The 24790-nt window shown below is 46.9% G+C and overlaps 3 protein-coding genes across 5 annotated transcripts in view; 1 reads left to right on the top strand and 2 right to left on the bottom strand.

Annotated features, from left to right (window-relative positions):
• Positions 1–2556: 2556 nt before the first annotated feature.
• WDR83OS (WD repeat domain 83 opposite strand) lies at positions 2557–8583 on the bottom strand. Its single transcript, XM_066593701.1, has 4 exons — positions 8442–8583; positions 7091–7196; positions 2792–2889; positions 2557–2696 (listed from the first exon to the last, which is right to left on the bottom strand). The coding sequence occupies exons 1-4, from the start codon at positions 8489–8491 to the stop codon at positions 2630–2632; spliced, it is 321 nt and encodes a 106-aa protein (XP_066449798.1). The 5' UTR covers positions 8492–8583; the 3' UTR covers positions 2557–2629.
• WDR83 (WD repeat domain 83) lies at positions 8571–22619 on the top strand. Of its 2 annotated transcripts, none has more exons than XM_066593698.1 (10): positions 8571–8704; positions 8847–8969; positions 9095–9215; positions 11490–11595; positions 11884–11932; positions 12023–12149; positions 12451–12518; positions 12709–12817; positions 13370–13484; positions 22409–22619. In XM_066593698.1, exons 2-10 carry the CDS (start codon positions 8867–8869, stop codon positions 22562–22564), a joined length of 954 nt encoding a protein of 317 aa, XP_066449795.1. In that variant the 5' UTR covers positions 8571–8704; positions 8847–8866; the 3' UTR covers positions 22565–22619. The 2 variants fall into 2 exon arrangements, with proteins under 2 accessions (XP_066449795.1, XP_066449797.1); XM_066593700.1 differs by having other exon boundaries at positions 8612–8704; positions 8780–8969.
• DHPS (deoxyhypusine synthase) overlaps positions 22574–24790 on the bottom strand; it is a 51276-nt gene continuing 49059 nt past the window's right edge. For both annotated transcript variants that reach the window (XM_066593697.1, XM_066593696.1), the window contains exon 10: positions 22574–23111. In XM_066593697.1, coding sequence (XP_066449794.1) covers positions 23013–23111 — 99 coding nt within the window. In that variant the 3' untranslated portion in view covers positions 22574–23012. The remainder of the gene's footprint in view (positions 23112–24790) is intronic.

Here is a 24790-nt window from a genome sequence, read left to right as displayed (position 1 = left end):
GCCCCGAGGCTGATCGGCATCATGTGATATGGCTCTGATCTTTGTACCCCGGAAGCTGATTGGTTGCTTAACTTTACTCATTCACGGTGATTGGTTATTTGGTTTGGTAACCACCACCAGGGGGCGGGCATACAGGTCAGCTGACTCATGCACGATGGTCCATGTCTACTAAGCAGTTATGTCCGTCAATTACCAGTCTTCACTGCAGCACTGGATTGTATTCCTGAACCCACAGCGTGCAAGGGGGAAAAGAGACCTCGTCCCTTTACTTCAGCCTATTACCCCCAATGTTGATACAGAGGAAGGCAAAGAAAAAACCCAAAGAAGTAGAAGCGATTCTCCCCATTTAGGAAAAAATTCCTTCCTGACTCCATTCTGGCCCTCATACTGATCCCCGGCTCACCGCCCCTCCACAGTACTCAGCGATATAACATGTAGCATCGGAAGGCCGGCTGCACACCACCAAGTATGAATTGTGGGATCCATGATCGTCTCCTCTGCGGACGATCCGCGGGATTCTACATAAATACAAACTAATGGGGCCTCCGCCTGTCCGCTCACACCATCAGACCATTGGGATTTCCGACTTGTGGAGAAATAAAAATCGCAGAATGCTCCATTTTTACGCTGGCCACGAAGTCAATGGAAACCGCCCAACCCGCAGGACGTCTGCGAATGACATTGCAGAGAGGTCGCGGGATCTGCGAGAGCGCTGGAAAATCTGTACTGCACATGTCCAACGGCGGCGAGCCCTCCGGACCATCCGCAGTACAGGAGGGCGCCTGCGCACAAGAAGTGACAGGTACGCAGGGGCACCGACCGGACACAGGGTTGGATTCTGCTGCGGGCTCCCACATCCAGAATCTGACCACGTCTGCGTGCAGGCGACCTAACGCTCAAGAAAGGCGTCCAGACCCTCTTGTACTCTTAGTGAGTTCTCCATCACCACGTCCTCAGGCAGAGAGTTCCACAGACTAACCGCTCTTTCAGTAAAGAACCCCCTTATATATTGGCGATGAAACTTTCTTGCCCTTTGTTACAGTCCTGGGTATAAACAGATGATGAGACAGATCTGTGTATTGTCCCTTGATATGTTATACATAGTTCTTAGAGCGCCCCCTTGATATAGTCCTGGGTATATACAGATGATGAGAGATCACTGTATTGTCCTGATATATCTATACATAGTTCTTAGAGCGCCCCCTTGATACAGTCCTGGGTATATACAGATGATGGGAGAGATCTCTGTATTGTCACCTGATATGTTATACATAGTTATTAGAGCGCCCCTCAGCCTTTTTTTCCCCTCTAAACTAAATAACCCCAATCCCGATCCCCTCTCTGGGTATTGTAGTCCGCCCATTCATTTATTACTTTAGGTGCCCACCTTTGTACCCGCACAAGCTCTGATATGCCCTTCCTTAGTACCGGTGCCCAAAACTGTCCACAATATCCCATGTGTGGTCTGACCAGTGACTTGTAAAGTGGAAGACCACCACAGCTGTGCAAATGGCAAAATCATCTCTGCTCTGTGTCTGCAGACATCGGGGGTCCGAGAGACCCCAGAGATACACAAGTACTAATGCTTGGAAGATCCTGGACCTACAGCCATCTGCCATTTATCCTATGGCCAGCGGACGCCATGACGGTCGTGCGCGCAGCACAGAGCGCCCCCAGGGTTGTGATCACGGAACTCACTGACTGCAGGGAACGAACTTCACTGGGAGAATCCACACAATTCCCACAACCAATAGAAGATGTAGCGGCCGCAGATCCATTGGCAATAAAGGGTTAAACAATGCAGCCGTTCAGCACGACATACGTTGCTGTGCGAATGGAGCGTTCGGCCCCACCAAAAGAAAATACACACAGTATGGGACCGCAGAGGTTGTCGGGGGGGGGGGGGGGGGGGGGGTGTCCCATCTGGTTACCCTCTACGGTTTTTGTTATCGAAGGGGAAAAAAGAGTGTTAAACTACAAAACTTTATTAAGAGAGTGTTTACAGTGAGAAGTGTAAATGTTTATCCTAAAAAAACGGATCAACATGTAAACCGCACATACGATTGAAGAAATGTAAACATGCTTAAAATGCGTTTTTACACGTTATTTCATGTACACGCCTCACATGTGTGAACGGCCCCATAGTGTGCGGTCCTGGCCGGCAGCCGGTGACAGCGCTGCACTGATGCTGTCACTACAATCACACCGGCCGCGGAGGCTCACGCAGGACAGAGCCGGCAAAACAACCGCAGATGAAATGGCGCAGTAAACAGTAATATTTCATCTGCCAGACGTACCCCATTATAGTCCATGAAGTCCGCCGCCGTTCAACTCGCTCACGGGACGGATCCGTTTGGTCAGGAAATCGAAGCTGGAAACCGGAGTCCCAAGTACAAGTGTGAATGTGGCCTAACACCACCTAGAAGTGCCGCTACAGCGAGTAGTTACACTTCTCTCCAGCACTTCCAGTCCCCACCACTAGGGGGCAGGCTATGGGGGAGGATGGCGGATTTCTGTGTTTTTAATTGTGCAATTAATATAAAACTCAACACAAAGTAAAATAGTGGGATTTATTTCTTCTAAGGAGACGCTAGAAAACCCTTCACATCCAGACGGAGGCGGCGCGGGGTCACCACGGAGGAGACATGGGTTGTGGGTTCTGGAGATAGGACATGACGACCGCAGAGATGGATAACCTACAAGAACACAGAGGAGATTAGTACAGGAGAAGTGACATTATGGAGTAGCAGGAGGTGAAGGATGACTGGCACAGCGCCCCCTGCAGACTCACATGAAGCTGCTCATCATCTGCTTGGTGTCTTCGGAGCTGCGAGAATTTGCAAAGCTGATAAATGAGCAATAGACGGCGATCCAGGCGCACCACTTCAGCTGCAAAACACAAGACAGAGGGGTTACAGATGTCACCCATGTATATGATGTACCCGTCCCGCCCGCAGCAGCCCCTCCAAGACCATTAACCACATAGCGATTAGGAAGCAACTCCCTGCGAGCCCCGACAGCCGGGAGGCCATAAAGCCTGCCATATCAGATAACTACCATATCAGATAACCCAATTCATCTGTCCGCAATGGCATGAAAACATACTGATGGGTGCCACCCCCAAAGCGATCACCAGAAAGAAACAGGTCATGTGACCCTGGCCAATCAGACACAAGAATCGCTGTAATTCACATACACCACTTGAATGGCAGTAGCATGATCTTACACTGGTATTCTGCAATGGCAACTAGGAGAGCAAACTCTCCGGAGATTTCCCTTTAAAGGGTTTTCTTACGAAAAAGTTATCCTTGATCAACAACTGCTCCATTCACTTTAACGGAACCGCTGGAAGTACAAGCGCCGGGCTATCTCCACCGCCCCCACTGAAATACACGTGCAGTCGCTGCCGCCCTCAGGGAGGGGTGCTCCAGACCCCAGTTCTCAGGATTAGTAGGGGTTGCAGTGGTCAAACCCCACTGATCAGCCAGTTATTTCCTATGCTGTGGAAGGCGGATAATGTGTTTTATTAGACAACCCCTTTAAGGTGCCTTCACACAGACCAACTAACACTCAGATAGTTGCATAAAAAAAGTCACTGAAGCATACAATCAACAGTCGTTTGTTTGCTTTTACACAGAGTGATGGTTGTTCATTAGTTCATAGAGGGGATCTACATGCAAATTTGTTTGCAAGCCATTCAAATACGAACTGTGACTTTACACCAGACAACTTTTGATCAACCAGCGACTATTATTTTTGGTAAGGTAAAATGAAACAAATGAGAGAAATTGGGCAAAGCTGCAGCACATGTGAGAGACCTGGGTATACTAATAGATCACAGACTGAACATGAGTCAACAATGTGATGCAGCAGCAAAAAAGGTAAACACAATTCTGGGATGTATTAAAGGGGTTGTCCCGCGAAACAAAGTGGGGTTATACACTTCTGTATGGCCATATTAATGCACTTTGTAATGTACATCGTGCATTAATTATGAGCCATACAGAAGTTATTCACTTACCTGTTCCGTTGCTGGCGTCCTCGTCTCCATGGTGCCGTCTAATTTTCAGCGTCTAATCGCCGGATTAGACGCGCTTGCGCAGTCCGGTCTTCTTTTCTGAATGGGGCCGCTTGTGCCGGAGAGCGGCTCCTCGTAGCTCCGCCCCGTCACGTGTGCCGATTCCAGCCAATCAGGAGGCTGGAATCGGCAATGGACCGCACAGAAGACCTGCGGTCCACCGAGGGTGAAGATCCCGGCGGCCATCTTCACAAGGTAAGTAAGAAGTCACCGGAGCGCGGGGATTCAGGTAAGCACTGTCCGGTTTTCTTTTTTAACCCCTGCATCGGGTTTGTCTCGCGCCGAACGGGGGGGCTATTGAAAAAAAAAAAACCCCGTTTCGGCGCGGGACAACCCCTTTAAGAGAAGCATAGAGTCTAGATCATGTGAGGTCATTATCCCCCCTCTACTCTTCCTTAGTCAGACCTTATCTGGAATACTGGGTCCAGTTCTGGGCACCCCACTTTAAAAAAGACAGACAAATCGGAGCAAATTCAGAGAAGAGTTACCAAGATGGTGAGCGGTCTGCAAATCATGTCCTATGAGGAACAGTTAAAGGATCTGGGAATGTTTAGCTTGCAGAAGAGAAGGCTGAGAGGAGACTTAATAGCTGTCTACAAATATCTGAAGGGCTGTCACAGTGTGGAGGAATCAGCCCTATTCTCATACAAGGAAAGACTAGAAGCAATGGGATGAAACTGAAAGGGAGGAGACACAGATTAGATATTAGACAGTGAGGGGGATCAATGAGTGGAACAGGTTACCACAGGAGGTTGTGAGTTCTCCTTCAATGGAAGTGTCCAAACAAAGGTTGGACAGACATCTGTCTGGGATGATTTAGTGAATCCTGCACTGAGCAGGGGGTTGGACCCGATGACCCCGGAGGTCCTTTCCAACTCTACCATTCTAGGGTTCTATGACTAGTGAGCGACTTATTGCTTGTCACCCTGCCGGTGGCCGTTGGAATTCGCCTATGTAAAGGTACCTTTAATAATTACCACTCCCTTCCTTATCCAATAGAAACTGGACTAACCAGTTACATGAGGAGACATTATTACAACAGCGTACAATTATCACTCAATCAGTAGTGTGGGAATACCAAGAGGATGATGGGAGGGATTTTTTTTTCTTCTTACTTTTAAAGGGGTTTTCTGGAAATTGGAAAAAAATAAAGCAGGCAAGAAAAAAATTAAAAACAAACAACAAAAAAAAGCCACACACTTCTTTCTTTGGCACCCAAGTCCAGTATAGCAGTCCTGATTCCCACCGCTCCGCTCCTGCGGTCACATGACGTTCACTGTGCATATTGCTGCTCAGCCAATCACAAGCTTCAGCAGCCATTGATGGCAGAATCACATTTGAAACCTATGATTGGCTCAGAGGTCATGTGCACAATGAACGGCAACTGACTGCCTCAGCGGGAGCGGAGTGGTGGGCACTGGGACTACCGCACTGGGTCAATTGGCTACAAAACAGGTAAATCTGCCTTATTTTTCTACTATTCACCTTTTCCTACCTACATAATTTTTTTCTACTCCCAAAAAGCCCTTTTAATTCTCGCTGATTGGCCGCTCTCAGATGTGTACTCGAACCCCGGATTTGGTCCTGTAATACAGAGCTAATGTAAATCTATGAATCTAGTCACATGGCCGCCATTTTTTTTAAAAAAAAGCAGCATGCTCTGGTAACATAGTATGCTAGGCTGGAAAAAAAAATGTCCATCCAGTTCAGCATGTCTCCACCCCCACCTCCCTCTTGTTGATCCAGAGAAAGAAAAAAAAAAACAAAAACCCAATGAGGTAGATGCCAATTTATCCCATTTTGAGGGGAAAAAAATTCCTTTCGACTCCATAATGGCAGTCAGAATAATCCCTGGATCAACGTTTGAGAAGTTCCTACCTGACTGTAAGACCTGGAGCAACAAGCCTTCTGACTATTTACTGTCTATATCCTGAAATATCATAGCGCTCTAGAAAGACATCTAGTCCCTCTTAAACTCCTCTATGGATTTTGCCATCACCACGTCCTCAGGCAGAGAGTTCCACAGTCTCACTGCTCTTACAGTAAAGAACCCCCTTCTGTGTTGGTGATGAAACCTTTCCTCTAGACGTAGCGGATGCCCTCTTGTTACCGTTGCAGTCCTGGGTATAAACAGATCATGGGAGAGATCCTTGTATTGTCCCCTCATGTATTTATACATAGTTATTTGGTCGCCCCTTTTTTCCCAGGGTGAATAATCCCAATTTTGGGTATTCCAGTCCTCCCATTCCGTGTATTAGTTTAGTTGCCCTTCTTTGAACTCCCTCCAGCACTGCTACATCCTTCCTGAGCACCGGTGACCAGAACTGTACGCAGTATTCCATGTGGGGCCTGACTAGTGCCTTATATAGTGGGGGGATAATGTTCTCATCCTTCGCCCCTATACCTCTTTTAATGCACCCCAAGACTTTATTTGCCTTTGCAGCAGCTGGCTGGCATTGGTTGCTCCAGTGAAGTCTATTTCTATCCATTGGTGTTATTTTCTATTGGACAAGCACAGATCCGTATTTGCCCTGTAGAAAATAAGTCCGCTGACCGCTAATACAGAGGCCAACACTGATGCCATATAATTACATTATGGACATGTGACACTATGCTCCTCTGAACCCGGCCTTACGCCCCATTTAAATGGGACGAGCTGTGGGGCAAAACGATGCCTGACACTTGTCCTAGTGATACTCACTTCTGTGCTGTTACACAGGAGCGAGTATCGCTGAAAGGGCGGAGAGGGTGGGAAACGTGCCCCCCCCCCCCCAACCCCCCGCCCCACTTTAAGCAAACAGTCATTCAAACGTGACCGGCTGCTGTTTGCGCGGAATGGCTTGTCATTCGGTTTTCTGCATGCATTTACATGGGATGACTATCAGGAGCGCGGGCCGTGTAAACGGCCCCCTGATCAGTGTTTGTGATGCATATGACGTTTGTGTGTCTGCTTCGCCATAATTGGCGCAATCTAACAACTAGACATTAATGTGTACAGAGGTCTTGACTCACCTTGAGCATCAGGCCGCACATACTGAAGATCATTCCCAAGAGGTTCATGTAGTCCGGCGTCGGGTCGTCCAGGGTGGGCGAGTTCTCCGAGGTGGGAGGCTTATACCTGGATGGAGTAGACAGACATGAAGGTTGTTATGTCTGTAATCCTTTGCTTATGTCTCGGTGGTCAAAGGTAAGTCCGTAGCAACCCCCCACTTGTGCAACACTGCCCCCTATGTGGGAAGGAAGGAATTATATATAACAATCATGAGAAATGGGCATCAATCACGGCTCTCTGCTGCCACCGGACCGCTGTACAGAACAAGCCCCTTTACCACGATGGTCACGAACCCTGAAGTACGTGGCTAGTAGGGAGGGCAGCTGATATCAGACACATGTATTGCTGTATGAAGGCTTTCAGCGCAGCAGATATGTGACCGCCGTGGAGGGGAGCGGCTTCTGGGCGACTTTACTGAGGTCACTAAAGAAAACTAAAGCCCCTGGCATAACAGGAAGCAGCAGGTATGAGGTCCCTTTAAGGCCTCCCTAACACCGCAGTATGTACCCCGTGTATTACATGTGTAATATGCAATGCTGCAAGCTCATTGGACGGCTCACACATCTATTCTCTTCACACACATGAAATAGAAAAAAAAGTGTGTTCTATTTTGGCGTGCAATATGTGGATGTAACATAGGCCGCAGATACAAACATATGTATTCGCTGTGTACTATTGATTTTATGTGCGTGATAACAGGACATATACGCCCGTGTGACTGCGCCCTAACGAACTCCAGATTATATCGCTGCCTTCGTTTTTTTTCCATTTGGTCCTTGAAAAAGCTGCACAACGCAGTGCAAGAGGGAAGAGCAGGTAATCCGATCGCCTGAAGGACGCGCTGACACCGGCGGCCGGAGCTGCAGTCGTGGAGGCCTTGTACTCGGTGTAGAGTGTCGCACGGTTCCTGGAATCGCTGATGGATCGTGTGTCCGGAGATCAGAGGGATTACATGTTACCTTGTCCTGTAGGGGGCGGCGCGATCACCAGACTCGTATCCGGAAATCATATAACAGCTGCGGCCTCCGCTGAAAACGCACGGCAGATCAGCGGCCGCCATACTGCGCCAATTAGTAACTGAGCTGCATGGACTCCAAGTGTAAGGGTGCCGGTGGCTAATGAGCGCCCTGAAGAGGCAGCTGCGGGGATTACAGCACGACTCTGGGCTCTTGTGTATGACATCACGACAGGGTTACAGGGAAGGATGATGTCATCAATGTCAGGGGGGGGCTGACTACAAGGACCCCAATAATGCTGCACTCCAGGGCTCTCAGGAATGACCCCAACTGCTATCACTACTTGCCCCCTCACCTCAGCACCTTGCCCGGCCTCCTGGGGTCGCTGCCGCTGTTCCCCGTCATGTCTGTTCTCTCCTCCGCCTACTAAGCCGGCTGATCAGGGCACTTCCGGCACCGGACCGGATGTTTACAGCCCACGTGATGCGGAAGTCCTGCAGTACCACGTGGTTTCTTTTACAGCGGCAGCGAGTGCTGTGGAATGTAGGATCACGTGCTCCAGCTGGTTGGACTACATGACCCATGATCCTCTGCGGCTCCTAGGGACTCTGAATGAAGGTAAGTGTGTGACTGCAAAGTGGGGGACCACAAGTTCCAGCAGTTCTCTGTGGCTCCCTGTGGTCTTCCTTACAGCCCCCCATACTGAACAATGCTGAGATACAACACACATTCCTCTGTATGACACTTTGGTATCCTGCAGGCTGACCCCCTCTGGGCGACATGTCTTACCCCGCTCCCAAACCGAAACCTGCGGAGCTGCCGCAGTACCTGCACCGCAGAATACCGTGTACAGAGGGCGCCGTGCGAGCTGTGCGCTTCAATGGTGAGTAACCCCCGCTGTGCCACCCTGTGCTCACCCCATGCCACATAGCTCCTCCCTGTTGTCAGTGTCCCCCGGCGGTGGGAGGGGCTGACTCCACATGACATAACTGCCTCCTCTGTTGTCAGTGGACGGACATTACTGTATGACGTGCGGCAGCGACAAGTCTCTGAAGCTCTGGAACCCCCACAAGGGCACCATGCTGAAGACGTACAGCGGGCACGGATACGAGGTGTTGGACGCCGCGGGGTAACTATCCGCTCACAGAAGCCACACACTGCAGACGGGCTACAGTCACACGGGCCAGCGCAATATCCGTGAGGCTAAGCCTAATATCGCGCTTGGCAATGTGGGATCCTTCACAGCGTTTTTGATTAAAAATCGCATCACTTCTGTGAAACTGCGATACTTGCGCACGTGAGGGGATCGCCGGTGATTCCCATTGACCTCAATGAGAAACCTTGCACTCACAGGCACATCACACGGCATGCGGGGGCCATGTGATGTCTTTTAGGGTCCTATTAAAAACAATAGACCAGGCGTTCCGCACATGCGTATATATATATCGTCTTGGTAAATAGCAGCTAAATAGTTAACTTGTTCAATATTATACACTAGTATGTTTCAGATTCTTGTCCTCTGCCTCCTACACATGGTTCTCAGGTTCGAGCCCCCCTCCTATGGTCCTTTCTGGTGACAGAGGCCTACATTCTGATAAGAGAAGCTCCTCATTCCCTCCCCCCATCCCCCTTGCATTCCTTAAGCCAAGCAGTGATATTAGTAAACTTATTCTCCTTTAAGTTGCATTTCTCTCTTTCTTGGAAATGACATGTTTTAGTAGTAACAAACACCTTAAGGCGTTAACATATGTTAATCATTAGAAACTAAGAGCCTATCCTGAGTTCATATGACTTGAAGGGTATGTATCTCTATTGCTACGTCATTTGGCGTATATATGTACCATGATGCTATTCATAAATGAGACGCGTACTAGGTTTGATACAAGCATTGTGTCAGTCTCCCAAGCACTTCTCAGTAACTAATTTGGAACAGTACAATGAAATCAGAGGGACCCGTTCATATTCATGCGAATTTTGTGCGCATCGCCAAACGTATGTGAGAATATGGTCCATGTGAACACACACTTGGGGCCCTTTTACGTGTGCCAAATTCTTGGACTGATGGAATGGATGCCGAACAACACGCATGTCAGCCAGCGACCCTTTGATTTTCTTGACCGGCTGTACGTCTGCGGGGTCATACAGGGTGATACCGCCTATCAGCTGACAAATGAGTGTTGACTTGTTCATCGCTGATCGTTGGTCCCTTTACACGAACAAGTCTTCTGAGGAACACTCAGGCCCATGGAGCCATGTATACGGACTACTAGAGCGTAGATAGTGGATCCATTGTGTGATCTATAAGATCCCCCTTTTCTAGAAGCCTCCTTCAGGGGCACTCTTCTGTATAGTAATCCTAACGAGCTGCACGATGGTCACATCACTGCCGACAGAGATGCATCTTCGTATATCAATCGCATCTCGGCTCCTCCGCGCACTGCCACGGAAATCTACACCATCTGCTAGCTGCCATATATTTCTGGTATAGTGTCCCTTAGTTTCTGGTCTAAATTCTACATAAATATGTCGGTCCGAGTGGCCATGCCCCCTCCCACTCTTTTTTTAAATTTTTTTTTACAAACTTGGCAAGGGTGGCATAGAAAGCCAAAAAGTCGCAAATGTTTTGCACAAGTGATACTTTCATCCACCTTTGTGACTTTTCCATACCATAATTTTGACGTGAAGCTAGTCGTGTCCCTTTGTGTATCAATTATGGATCAGGGACCCCCATTACACCGGGGTCTCCTTATAACACCTGAAAGAAGTAGGAAGTTGGGGTCTGGCCTGGAGAAGCTTACAGTTAGACAGAAGGGGTCGCCTCTACAGTCAATAGTTATAGAAGAGGCTATGATTGCAGATAGTGGGATTGTGCTGTAAATAGGCAGGACATATTAGTTGCAGGGCTCCAGAGGATGGGGGCAGCTCTGGAGAAGTTTTGTAGCATTGGAGGAAAGAGGTCAGGATCGGATGACAACATACTGACTTGTATTTTATTCTTACATCGATTTGGACAGCAGTGAAGAGGGTGACAGACAGGGGGCAGCAGACAGGAGGGGTCAGGGGCTTAATTGAAGCTTCCAGTATTAGCCATGATGGATTCTAGAGCTAAGAGTTTCGTTAAAGGGGTCGTTTGGACCAAAAAAATCATGGCTGCTCCCTTCCAAAAACAGTAGCACACAGGGTTGTGTCTGATATTGTGTCTTAGCTTGACCGTAGTGATTGGGGCTGAGCTTTGAAGTCGCTCTGTATGCCCACACATAAGGAATGTGCCCACATGGCATCTGGAGATCCTGCTAGTCCAGCCTCCAACAACAGTAGTCTTCCCTTCGCCCGCTGCATCCTTCTCTCTGTGGGGGTCCTTTACGTGGAGTTCGATCTTCTGACATTTCGTCTCTATAAACAGGTCATGTGACAACAGCCAGATCTGTTCCTGCAGCTCAGACAAAACCGTTATCCTTTGGGATGTGGCGCAGGGTCAGGTGGTCCGGAAATTTCGAGGACACGCAGGGGTGAGTTGTGCTTTTTGTTACTGATGTGGGAAAATGCCATCCTGTGCCACGATATCACAGAACCCGCCAGCACGTGCCCCAAAGTATCAGTCTGTATCATGCAGGGCCAACCGGCTGCCGTAATCCCAGACGGTCACACGCTCCACAGCTTTGTGGCATACGACTTTTATTGTGCGCAAAGATGACTTTGATTTGGTCGATTCACAGAATGACCTGTAACGCGCTGCCCCCGTACCGGGTCTGCTGTGGCGCGCTGGCAGGATTCTCACCAGTGTTTTCTCTCTGCAGAAAGTGAATTGTGTGGAGTTTAACGAGGAGTCCACGGTGATCATCTCTGGTAACGTATGCTGTAGTTGTTCTTCTGCTTCTTGCTTACATCTGTTATGGCCGCCCGAGAACTGATTGTCGCTCCTCTCTGTCCCGGCAGGTTCTATCGATTCTTCTATCAGGTGTTGGGACTGTCGATCCCGCAGACCGGAGGCCATACAGATAATGGACGAAGCCAAAGATGGGATCTCCAGCATCAAAGTGTCCGATCACGAGATCCTGTCCGGGTCCGTTTTTTTTATACTCTTATGACTATATATTTCTCCCCCCAGTCTGTCACCCTGTAGTGGGAGGAGCAGACCCCATGTCAAATAGCTCCTCCCACTTGTCTGTCACCCTGTGGTGAGAGGGGCCAACCCCATGTCCTATAGCTCCTCTCCCTCTATCACCCTGCTGTGGGAGGGGCAGACCCCATGTCAAATAGCTCCTGCCTCCATCTGTCTCCCCCTGCCAGCAATCCTTAGTCCTTACAATACTGTGGCATCAGCTGGCACATGTATGGTGGTGATTTGTCTTTCTCCGCTCTAGGTCTGTGGATGGCAGCCTGCGTCGCTATGACCTCCGCGCTGGAGACATGTGTGCGGACTACGTTGGCAGTGAGTGGTTCGGGGGTTTTGTCTGTGCGCCCGTGAACAACCCGCCCATGTATTGTGCTCATTCCTGTCCCTAGGGTTGGCGCAGAGAAGCATGGGCGCCATCATTACATGGAGCGGGAGGGCAGGTTAACCAGGGGATTACTAGTTATGCCTACACTGACTAGTCTGCTGTGTTATTACTCTCCCATAGGTCCCATTACCTGTGTGAGTTTCAGTCGAGACTCGCAGTGTCTACTGGCCTCATCGCTGGACTCCTGCCTTCGCCTCCTGGATAAGGACTCCGGAGAACTGCTCGGCGAGTGAGTAAAATGTGCGGGGATCTGTTCACACCCGGGTTGGAAGCACCGAACTGCCGATCCACTCCATGCTGGGTATATGATGGAAACCCGACGGACCCCGTTATAGTCAATGAGGTTCATCGGGTGCCATTAATGTCACTGAAGCGCCGGAGCCAGCACTTAATTTTCATTATTCGGTCCTATTATGGAAGCAGAGAACGGACATCCAAGTGTATATAAGTCTAATCCAGTCCCCCGTCTGTCATTTTATCCACATATTCCCTGGTAACACTTTATCGCATATTAACAAGAAATTAAACTGTTATCACAAAGTTTGCGGTAAGTCCGATCACCAGGGTAGTTCTGCTTCAGTGCTACTAGGAGATGGGACCTCCAACCGAAATGTGCTGCCAGATCCAACAGGACTATCCTAGATATGCGGCTGGATGTCGACACGGCGTTCTGTGCGGTGGCCACATCTGACTACATTGTGTACATTGGCCAATCAGTTTATGTGACACCTTGTGGTCTGCAGCAGGTATTACAGGTAACCAGCATCTTGTTTTATACCAGGTTCTCCGGACATCAGAACACACGCTATAAACTAGACAGCTGTCTCAGTGAGAAGGACACGCATGTCGTCAGCTGCTCCGAGGATGGCACAGTCTGCTTCTGGGACCTGGTGGAGGTGAGGACCCTACATATCCTTACTAGAGATGAGTGAGCATACTCGCTAAGGACAATTACTCGATTGAGCATTGTCCTTAGTGAGTATCTCCCCGCTCGGAAGAAAAGGTTCTGCTGCTGGCACGGGTGACAGGTGAGTTGCGGCAGCCAGCAGGGGGGAGAGAGAGATCTCCCCTCTGTTCCTCCCCGCTCTGCCCCGCCCGCTGTCGGCAGCCGACTCTTTTCTTCCAAGCGAGCAGGTACTCTCTAAGGGCAATGCTCGATCGAGTAATTGCCCTTAGCGAGTATGCTCGCTCATCTCTAATCCTTACGCATTCTACAACGTACAGCATTGCCTCCGGCCGCTCAAGTCCTGATTACAGCATCCCGTGTGTCATTAAAGGGGTTGTCCCGCGCCGAAACGGCTCTTTTTTTTTTTCAATAGGCCCCCCGTTCGGCGCGAGACAAACACAAGGGATGGGTTAAAAAAAAAAAAAGTTTTGTACTTACCCGAATCCCCACTCTGCGGCGACTTCTTACTTACCTTACCAAGATGGCCGCCGGGATCTTCACCCACGATGCACCGCGGGTCTTCTCCCATGGTGCACCGTGGGCTCTGTGCGGTCCATTGCCGATTCCAGCCTCCTGATTGGCTGGAATCGGCAACGTGACGGGGCGGAGCTACGCGATGATGCATAGAAGGGGGCGGAGCCAGAACGCCGCTCGTGCCGAGACCCAAGAGAAGGGAGAAGACCCTTCTGCGCAAGCGCGTCTAATCAGGAGATTAGACGCTGAAATTAGGCGGCACCATGGAGACGGGGACGGCAGCAACGGAACAGGTAAGTGAATAACTTCTGTATGGCTCATAATTAATGCACGATGTATATTACAAAGTACATTAATATGGCCATACAGAAATGTATACCCCCACTTGCTTTCTCGGGACAACCCCTTTAAACCTTACAGTAGAATGTAATGGTTAATGACGTAAGCCGTAGCTCCATGGATGACACCTGTGTGCCTAAAGAAGTTGTGCCATGTTATACTCTATCCTGTGGATAAGGAATACCTTTATGATTGGTGGGAGACCAACTGCTAGGACCCTCACCGATCCCAAGCACAGGGATCCAGTCAGTCTGCGTGAATGGAGTGAAGGTCATACAGCTGTGCCGCCGTTCCATTCACTTTGCAGATGACAGTTTAAGCCCTTTGGCAATCTCCGACACTGTCATTGAAGTGGCGGTGCTTCTGCGCGACCTCCACTCCATATACTCAGGGACTGCTCGGCCCCCTGTTCTCCAGATTGATGGGGGTCCCACTTCTGTTGATAAGGGCACAACTTCTTAATAAAATTCAGGTTTAAACGTTTGCAGTCTATAAATGACATAAGCCGTAGCTCCATGGATGACAGCTGTGTACCTAACCCTTCTATAGCAGGACACAGCTATGATTGGTGACTGCAGCGTAGCTACATTGTACATTGAAGTCTACGGTGCTGTGAAATCCACCTCCTGTTCCAATAGAGACTTAGGCTTCCCTATACTTTGTACTGAAGCTCTTCTTGCTCAGAGGTGATTTCCATTACATTAAGGATGATTCTTAACTAAAAGCAACTAAATCAATAGTGAGACAAGAACGATCGCGCACCCGCTGCAGAGACACCGAGGGGATGCAGGGGTTTTCCTTAGCATACATCATTAATTTTGATCAGTAGGTAGCTGGGACCCCCACCGATCATCAGACTAAAGGGGGCCGGTATTGTCAGTGCAGCTGTGGTCTGTATTAAACACAGTAGGTTTACCTAATGACCGAGTACTTCCCGACTTACAGTATAGCTCTGAGGAAATGCTATAATGTATGTCTGTGTATAAGTCTATAGGGGCATCATGTGTTTCCCTGAAGGATCAGGAGATGAGCGAGCGTACTCGCTAAGGGCAATTACTCGAGCGAGTATTGCCTTTTGCGAGTACCTGCCCGCTCGTGTCAAAAGATTCGGGTGCCGGCGGGGAGGAACAGGCGGGAGATCTCTATCTCCCCCCTGCTCACTCCCGCAACTCACTGCTCACCCCCGCTGGCACCCGAATCTTTTGAGACGAGCGGGCAGCTACTCGCAAAAGGCAATACTCGCTCGAGTAATTGCCCTTAGCGAGTACGCTCACTTATCTCTAATCAGGAGTCACTGAAGGGTAGATTTCTTGTTGGGGATAAATACAAAAAAAAACCTAAAAAGTAACTTTTAATATTTTTCTAAAACAGGCCTGCACAATTTTGCGGTAGGTAGGGCCGAAATTAAAATCAGCAAACCTGATAGTGGGCCGCAGATAGGTTTTCAGCCGCTCACCATCTCTAATCATTACCTTTACTTACAAAATAAGCGCTGAAAACCTCGTTCATGATTGCCATCTCCAAAATTTATTCATGTTTCCCTGAAAATAAGACCCTGTTAGACTTACCTAACAGGCTCGGTCCGTCTCCCTCCCGCTGTTCTCTAGAGGTTTTAGCGCGGTTCCCACAGTCCTCGGCCGCTCTTCATAAATCCCACCTCCAGGAAGCGATGGCTGTGATTGGCTGAGCAGTGGTCAAAGAACTACTCAATGCAGCGCTAGGTGAACCAACATGATGGCTGCTGATTGATTGGCTAAACAGCGATGGAAGAACCAATGTAGCGCTGGCTAAACCAACCACAGCCATCGCATTGGTTCATCCAGCATTCCCCTCTGGCGCTGCGCGGTCGGTCACATGGCTATTATTCAGGGAAGGTCCTTTACCCAATTAAGCTGACCACCAGTGTGACATCAATCATGTCTCGGTCCGCGCCACCAGTAATCCTCTGCCGGGGTGCCTGTGGCCTACGGGCTGTATGTTGTGCAGGCTGGTTGATCTAGAGTAATGGCTCATTCTGTGTATTTTCTGTCCATATTTTTTATGGACGCTATACAGACTGCATACACCGCTGATTTGCATCGATGTATTCAGACGCGTATTTTACGCACGTAAAAAAAAAAAAAAGAGAATTTTTTTGGTCTGTATTCATGGACCAAAACCGCCCATGAAAGTCTATGGGGCATTAAGAGAATGCAGTGAATATACGTTGGATTCGTATCCGCTGGTTTTTTGTTTTTTTTTCCGCATGAAGCCAAGAAACAGTGTGGGGGTGGGGGAAGTTACAACAATTGGGCGATTTCGTGTGTGCATGTGTGAAAAACAGTGAATCTCCTCATGAGGAAGGCAGCCGCACCAAATACACACAGATACATGCAGTGACAATGGTAGACTTGTCATACCCCAGTGTGAATGAGCCCTCACAAACGGGGCGCCCCAAGCGTAATGGTGGGGCGTCTAATGAGTGGGTTATTGGAGTGGAACAATTCAGACACATGAAACTGGTGTCACATTAAAGTGAATGGAGCAGAAAAACTGTCTTTGTTGCCCATAGCAACCAATCGCAGCGCAGCTTTCATTTTACAAGGGCGCTGTGAGTGGTTGCTATGGGTAACAAAGGCAGGGGTTTTTGTAAGCTGATTCAAAAATCTTCCCCAATGCGCCTCAAGTACCAAAACCGTTTAACAGGAAGACAGTCCTTGTTGCCCATAGCAACCAATCTGAGCAAACTTTCATTTTACCTCAGCAGTTTAACCTCTTAAGGAAGCAGCCCTTCCCCCCCCCCCCCCCCCCCCCCATCTTCGTTTTTACTTCCCCCACCCCTTTAAAAAAAAAAAATCATAACTCTTATTTATCCATTGACCTACCGTAGATGTCTGAGGGCTTGCTGTTTTTGGCGGGACAAGTTTTATTACTATCGTATGTACCACATAATGTACTGAAAAACTTAGAATTTTTTTTTTAAAGTTCAGTGAAATGGAAAAAAAACAAAATTCTGCCCCCTTTTGGGTGCGTCTTATTTCTGCGGCATGCATGATGCAACAGGAATGACACGATAACTTTATTCTATGGCTCAGTACGATTACTATGATACCAAATTTATGGGGGTTTTTTGTTTTGTTTTTTTAAGATATTTAATTTTTAAAAATGGTTTTCTGTCACCTATAACTTTTTATTTTTCCGTCGACATAGTTGTGTCATGGCTCATTTTGTGGGGATGACCTGTAGTTAGAGATGAGCGGACGTACTCGGCCACGCCCCTTTTTCACTCGAGCGCCGCGATTTTCGAGTACTTCTCTACTCGGGTGAAAAGATTCGGGGGCGCCGTGGGTGAGTGGGGGGTTGCAGAGGGGAGTGGAGGGAAGAGTTAGAGAGAGAGAGCTCCCCCGCTCCACCACGCCCCCTGAATCTTTGCACCCGAGTAGCCAGGTACTCGAAAATAGCGATGCTCGATCGAGTAATTACTCTAAACGAGTACGTTCGCTCATCTCTACCTGTAGTTTCTATTGGTACTATTTTGGAATACATATGACTTTTTGATCGCTTTTTATTACATTTTTTTCTTGGAGACAGGGTGACCTAAAAAGCGCAATTCTGACGGGGTTTTTTTCTGACAACATTCACCGTGCGGGGTAAATAATGCATTACTGTAATAGAGCAAACCCTTACGGACGCAGCAATATGAAATATGGATTTTTGTTTTATTATTTTATTAATATGGCAAAAGGGGGAGGTGGGGTGTTCAACCTTTCAGAAGGCCCCCAGCTGCCATGACACCCACATGGCAACCCGCAGTCTTATCGTGGGGCATGAAAATGCCGCTGTCAGAGCAGCGTGGCTTATCGGGGCTGTTGCGGGGCCGGGAGTAAGGTGTAAGAAACAGCCAACACCAACATGGTATGGAGCAAGATCGCCCGGCAATCTCTATTGACACATAACTAGGGATGAGCGAACGTGTCCGTTACGGACACATCCGCACCCGGACACCGGCTTTGCCGAACACTGCAGTGTTCGCGCGTAAGTGTCCGGGTGCCGCCGGGGGGCGGGGAGATGCGCGGCGGCGCGGGCGGCAGTAGCGGGGAACAGGGGGGAGCCCTCTCTCTCTCCCTCTCCCCCCCACTCCCCGCCGCACCCCCCCGCGCTGCCACGGCGGCCCCCGAACTTTTTCGCCCGAACACTGAAGTGTTCGCAAAGTTCGGTGTTCGGGCGAAAAAGGGGCGGAGCCGAACGTGTTCGCTCATCTCTACACATAACCCCTTAACGCTGCAGGGTGTACATGTATGTCCTGCAGCTTCGGGGTAAGAAAGGAAAGCTGATCAGTGATTGGTTGCTATGGGTAACAAGGACACTCATACTATTAGAGGGTTCTGATGATGGAGGGCCATTGCGTATCCATGGTGACCGTTTACCAGAAAAGGGCAGCATGCTTTGTGGCTAGTAAACTTGGCATCTGTGACTTGTGACATGAGAACGGTCATGTGTGTAATGAAGCCACACCACATACTGTACATACATGCCCGACAGCAACATCTGGGATTGGCGCCTGCAGGGCCGCGTTCCACCTTACAGCAATGTCTTGTCCTCTTCATGGACATCTGCAGCTGATGGCTGCGCCCCGACACGTCATTCTACCTGCCCTGGAGCCTGATAGTAGAAGGCCAGACTCCACATTCCATAGTGACAGGCCCAGTGATGATGGGGTTGACATGGAGGTATGGGGCAGGTTCCCATTAGCCACATCTCACTCCTCTATACTAATTGTGCCGCTGATCTTCCTCTCGAGGCGCATGCGCACTCCGTGCGTTCTCATCCCACTTCATTTCTGCTTGTTGGCTGTCTTTGGCCTAGCCCTGACCCTACATCCTGTTCGGCTGGTCTGAGCTGTGACTCAACTAAAACCTGTTACACGGCGTATTTGCACACGCAATATGCAGATTATAGAACCTGTTCACATGCGCAGATAACTCAGTCACATCAAAAGATGGAAAAGGGCAAGATCCATTTTCCTGCGCATTCGCGCAGGGAAATGGGCCGCATGGAACTAATCAGCCATGTCCATGCATGGGACCGCGGCCGCGCGGTTTTTTTTTTTGGTGCACGATTTGCGCTCGCAGAAGTACAGTAGAAACCGCAGAGGGGTGAAAAACACAGCTTAGTCAATTAACGCTTGACAGTTCTGGCGGCAGACATCAGCTGGCAACAACGGCACCACGCGCTCCTGCAGAGTACGTACGGCAGTGCTGCGAGGATTCCCTGCGGTTCTACATGGAGGATGAAGCTACAACACTCTGCTGCATCGCAGCTTCTTCTCTAGCAGCTGTCTTGTCTCTCCCTTCCACCATCCAGCTTAAAGGGGTTGTCTCGCGGCAGCAAGTGGGGTTCAGCACTTCTGTATGGCCATATTAATGCACTTTGTAATGTACATCGTGTATTAAATATGAGCCATACAGAAGTTATTCACTTACCTGCTCCGTTGCTAGCGTCCCCATCGCCATGGATCCGTCTAATTCTGATGTCTTCTGGCGTTTTTAGACGCGCTTGCGCAGAAGGGTCTTCTGGCTTCTCTTCGGTCCGGCACGAGCTGCGTTCTGGCTTCGCCCCCTTCTACGCATCATCGTTATATTCTTATACATAGGAGCAGTATTATAGTAGTTATCTTCTTGTACATAGGAGCAGTATTATAGTAGTTATATTCTTGTACATAGGGGGCAGTATTATAGTAGTTATATTCTTGTACATAGGGGGCAGTATTATAGTAGTTATATTCTTGTACATAGGGGGCAGTATTATAGTAGTTATATTCTTGTACATGGGAGGCAGTATTATAGTAGTTATATTCTTGTACATGGGAGGCAGTATTATAGTAGTTATATTCTTGTACATAGGAGGCAGTATTATAGTAGTTATATTCTTGGCGAACAAATAACCATGTATAAGTACATGAGGGGACAACACATGGATCTCTCCCGCGATCTGTTTACACCCAGGACCACGACGGTAACAAGAGGACATCCGCTACGATTAGAGGAAAGTAGGTTTCATCACCAACACAGAAAGGGGTTCTTTACTGTAAGAGCAGTTAGACTGTGGAACTCTCTACCGGAGGAAGTGGTGATGGCAAAATCCATAGAGGAGTTTAAAAGGGGACTTGATGTCTTTCTGGAGAAGAAGGATATTACAGGATATAAATATTAGGTTAAGTGTCAATCCGGGTATACAGGCAGGTAGGAACTATTAGGGGTTGATCCAGGGAACAGTCTGATTGCCATTAGGGAGTCGGGAAGGAATTTTTTCCCCAAAAGGGCTAATTGACTTCTGGCCTTGGGGTTTTTTGCCTTCCTCTGGATCAACACAGTAGGATAGACAGGCTGGACTAGATGGACAATGTCTTCATTCGGCCTTACATACTATGTTACTATGTACAGAGGAGCAGTATTATAGTAGTTATATTCTTGTACATAGGGGACAGTATTATAGTAGTTATATTCTTGTACATAGAGGCAGTATTATAGTAGTTATATTCTTGTACATAGGAGCAGTATTATAGTAGTTCTATTCTTGTACAGAGGAGCAGTATTATAGTAGTTATATTCTTGTACATAGGGGGCAGTATTATAGCAGTTATATTCTTGTACATAGGGGGCAGTATTATAGTAGTTATATTCTTGTACATAGGGGGCAGTATTATAGTAGTTATATTCTTGTACATAGGAGGCAGTATTATAGTAGTTATATTCTTGTACATAGGGGGCAGTATTATAGTAGTTATATTCTTGTACATAGGAGGCAGTATTATAGTAGTTATATTCTTGTACATAGGAGGCAGTATTATAGTAGTTATATTCTTGTACATAGGGAGCAGTATTATAGTAGTTATATTCTTGTACATAGGGGGCAGTATTATAGCAGTTATATTCTTGTACATAGGGGGCAGTATTATAGTAGTTATATTCTTGTACATAGGGGGCAGTATTATAGTAGTTATATTCTTGTACATAGGAGGCAGTATTATAGTAGTTATATTCTTGTACATAGGGGGCAGTATTATAGTAGTTATATTCTTGTACATAGGGGGCAGTATTATAGTAGTTATATTCTTGTACATAGGGGGCAGTATTATAGTAGTTATATTCTTGTACATGGGAGGCAGTATTATAGTAGTTATATTCTTCTACATGGGAGGCAGTATTATAGTAGTTATATTTTTGTACATATGGGGCAGTATTATAGTAGTTATATTCTTGTACATAGGGGGCAGTATTATAGTAGTTATATTCTTGTGCATAGGGGCAGTATTATAGTAGTTATATTCTTGTACATAGGAGGGTAGTATTATAGTAGTTATATTCTTCTACATGGGAGGCAGTATTATAGTAGTTATATTTTTGTACATATGGGGCAGTATTATAGTAGTTATATTCTTGTACATAGGGGGCAGTATTATAGTAGTTATATTCTTGTACATAGGGGGCAGTATTATAGTAGTTATATTCTTGTACATAGGGGGCAGTATTATAGTAGTTATATTCTTGTACATAGGGGGCAGTATTATAGTAGTTATATTCTTGTACATAGGGGGCAGTATTATAGTAGTTATATTCTTGTACATAGGGGGCAGTATTATAGTAGTTATATTCTTGTGCATAGGGGACAGTATTATAGTAGTTATATTCTTGTACATAGGAGGGTAGTATTATAGTAGTTATATTCTTCTACATGGGAGGCAGTATTATAGTAGTTATATTCTTGTACATAGGGGCAGTATTATAGTAATTATATTCTTGTACATAGGGAGCAGTATTATAGTAGTTATATTCTTGTACATAGGGATCAGTATTATAGTAGTTATATTCTTGTACATAGGAGCAGTATTATAGTAGTTATATTCTTGTACATAGGGGGCAGTATTATAGTAGTTATATTCTTGTACATAGGGGGCAGTATTATAGTAGTTATATTCTTGTACAAAGGGAGCAGTATTATAGTAGTTGTATGCTGTTTCAGTGTGTCATGCGTTTGTACACAGCTCCTACAATTAACCCTCCTTTTTTTATCACCATGTAGGGTTCCCTGACTCTCAAGCTCCCAATCAGTAAAGGAGTTGTACAGTCGCTTTCGTATCATCCCACTGAGCCGTGTCTACTGACTGCCAGTGAGGGAGAAGTCCAGGTTTGGAGGGGAGAACCCCTTGAGGAAGATGGTGGCAGCGGATCACAATGACTATGTATATAATTCTATTCTGTTTCTCATTTATTAAAAGAAAAGCAGTCCAGTCTTTCCGTATTCCCCGCCTTCTCCTCCCCCACAATCACACCTTAAATAGATAATAAAATAATACAATTTACAATTGCTACTAAAAGGTGATGTTACTGTATGAGAGGGGTGACCTGCGATCTCATCCTAACAGTAACACTTGTAGAACTACAGTTCCCAGTCACCAACAGAGGGGACGCTGTGGGCTGCTGAAAACCTTCCTACGCAGGAATACACGTGTTGTGCCATGTACATTCAGCGCATCTGCACATGGTGACATTCTCTGCTCTCGCACGCCTGGATCGTCTCTATTACACTCCGACGGTAGAGGGCGAGTACAACACGTTGGCAGCCAGGAGCGCAGCATGCAGAGCGCAGACTATAACGTAAACAGGCCCACATGTACTCCACATCTTCAGTCCTGCTCCTTCTCCTTGTTGGAGAGAACGCCTTGTCTCTGGGCAAATGTCTGAGCAACAAGCAACGGGAAAACCAGGGTGGCGTCTGCATAAACCTGCGGGCGAAAAGCAGAACACATGTATTACACTGATGGAGAGTAGTCACACATGGGAATCCTCCAAGAGGTCTGTGTCCAGATACTTTACATAGGGGGCAGTATCATAGTAGTTATATTCTAGTACATAGGGGGCAGTATTATAGTAGTTATATTCTTGTACATAGGAGCAGTATTATAGTAGTTATATTCTTGTACATAGGGGGCAGTATTATAGTAGTTATATTGTACATAGGGGGCAGTATTATAGTAGTTATATTCTTGTACATAAGGGGCAGTAATATAGTAGTTATATTCTTGTACACGGCGGGCAGTATTATAGTAGTTATATTCTTGTACATAGGGGGCAGTATCATAGTAGTTATATTCTAGTACATAGGGGGCAGTATTATAGTGGTTATTTATATTCCTGTACACAGGAGGCAGTATTATAGTAGTTCTATTCTTGTACATAGGGGGCAGTATTATAGTAGTTATATTCTTGTACATAAGGGGCAGTATTATAGTAGTTATATTCTTGTACATAGGGGGCAGTATTATAGTAGTTATATTCGTGTACATAGGGGGCAGTATTATAGTAGTTATATTCTTGTACACGGCGGGCAGTATTATAGTAGTTATATTCTTGTACATAGGGGGCAGTATTATAGTAGTTATATTCGTGTACATAGGGGGCAGTATTATAGTAGTTATATTCTTGTACACGGCGGGCAGTATTATAGTAGTTATATTCTTGTACATAGGGGGCAGTATCATAGTAGTTATATTCTAGTACATAGGGGGCAGTATTATAGTGGTTATTTATATTCCTGTACACAGGGGGCAGTATTATAGTAGTTCTATTCTTGTACACAGGGGGCAGTATTATAGTAGTTCTATTCTTGTACACAGGGGGCAGTATTATAGTAGTTCTATTCTTGTACACAGGGGGCAGTATTATAGTAGTTCTATTCTTGTACACAGGGGGCAGTATTATAGTAGTTCTATTCTTGTACACAGGGGGCAGTATTATAGTAGTTCTATTCTTGTACACAGGGGGCAGTATTATAGTAGTTCTATTCTTGTACACAAGGGGCAGTATTATAGTAGTTCTATTCTTGTACACGGGGGGCAGTATTATAGTAGTTGTATTCTTGTACACGGGGCAGTATTATAGTAATTCTATTCTTGTACATGGAGGCAGTATTATAGTAGTTGTATTCTTGTACATAGGGGGCAGTATTATAGTAGTTGTATTCTTGTACATAGGAGCAGTATTATAGTAGTTGTATTCTTGTACATAGCGGGCAGTATTGTAGTTATATTCTTGTACATAGGAGCAGTATTATAGTAGTTATATTCTTGTACATAGAGAGCAGTATTATAGTAGTTATATTCTTGTACATAGGTGGCAGTATTATAGTAGTTATATTCTTGTACATAGGGGGTAGTATTATAGTAGTTATATTCTTGTACATAGGAGGCAGTATTATAGTAGTTATATTCTTGTACATAGGGGGCAGTATTATAGTAGTTATATTCTTGTACATAGGGGGCAGTATTATAGTAGTTATATTCTTGTACATAGGGAGCAGTATTATAGTAGTTATATTCTTGTACACAGGGGGCAGTATTATAGTAGTTATATTCTTGTACATAGGGGGCAGTATTTTCATAGTAAGAAAACCGGACACTGTGGG

Source organism: Eleutherodactylus coqui, chromosome 2 (assembly GCF_035609145.1).
Source record: "Eleutherodactylus coqui strain aEleCoq1 chromosome 2, aEleCoq1.hap1, whole genome shotgun sequence".
NCBI lineage: Eukaryota > Metazoa > Chordata > Amphibia > Anura > Eleutherodactylidae > Eleutherodactylus > Eleutherodactylus coqui.
Note: the sequence above shows the minus strand (reverse complement) of the source record. Positions and strands in the feature narration are given on the sequence as shown.

What these genes read in the sequence shown, in the direction of transcription:
- WDR83OS (XM_066593701.1), bottom strand. Translation starts at nt 8,491, where the DNA reads ATGACGGGGAACAGCGGCAGCGACCCCAGGAGGCCGGGCAAGGTGCTG. An exon ending in TGTGCGGCCTGATGCTCAAG is followed by an intron (nt 2,890 to 7,090) that starts GTGAGTCAAGAC and finishes TGTGTTTTGCAG; the next exon opens with CTGAAGTGGTGCGCCTGGAT. An exon ending in CAGATGATGAGCAGCTTCAT is followed by an intron (nt 2,697 to 2,791) that starts GTGAGTCTGCAG and finishes GTGTTCTTGTAG; the next exon opens with GTTATCCATCTCTGCGGTCG.
- WDR83 (XM_066593698.1), top strand. Translation starts at nt 8,867, where the DNA reads ATGTCTTACCCCGCTCCCAAACCGAAACCTGCGGAGCTGCCGCAGTAC. An exon ending in GCGAGCTGTGCGCTTCAATG is followed by an intron (nt 8,970 to 9,094) that starts GTGAGTAACCCC and finishes CTCTGTTGTCAG; the next exon opens with TGGACGGACATTACTGTATG. An exon ending in AATTTCGAGGACACGCAGGG is followed by an intron (nt 11,596 to 11,883) that starts GTGAGTTGTGCT and finishes TTCTCTCTGCAG; the next exon opens with AAAGTGAATTGTGTGGAGTT.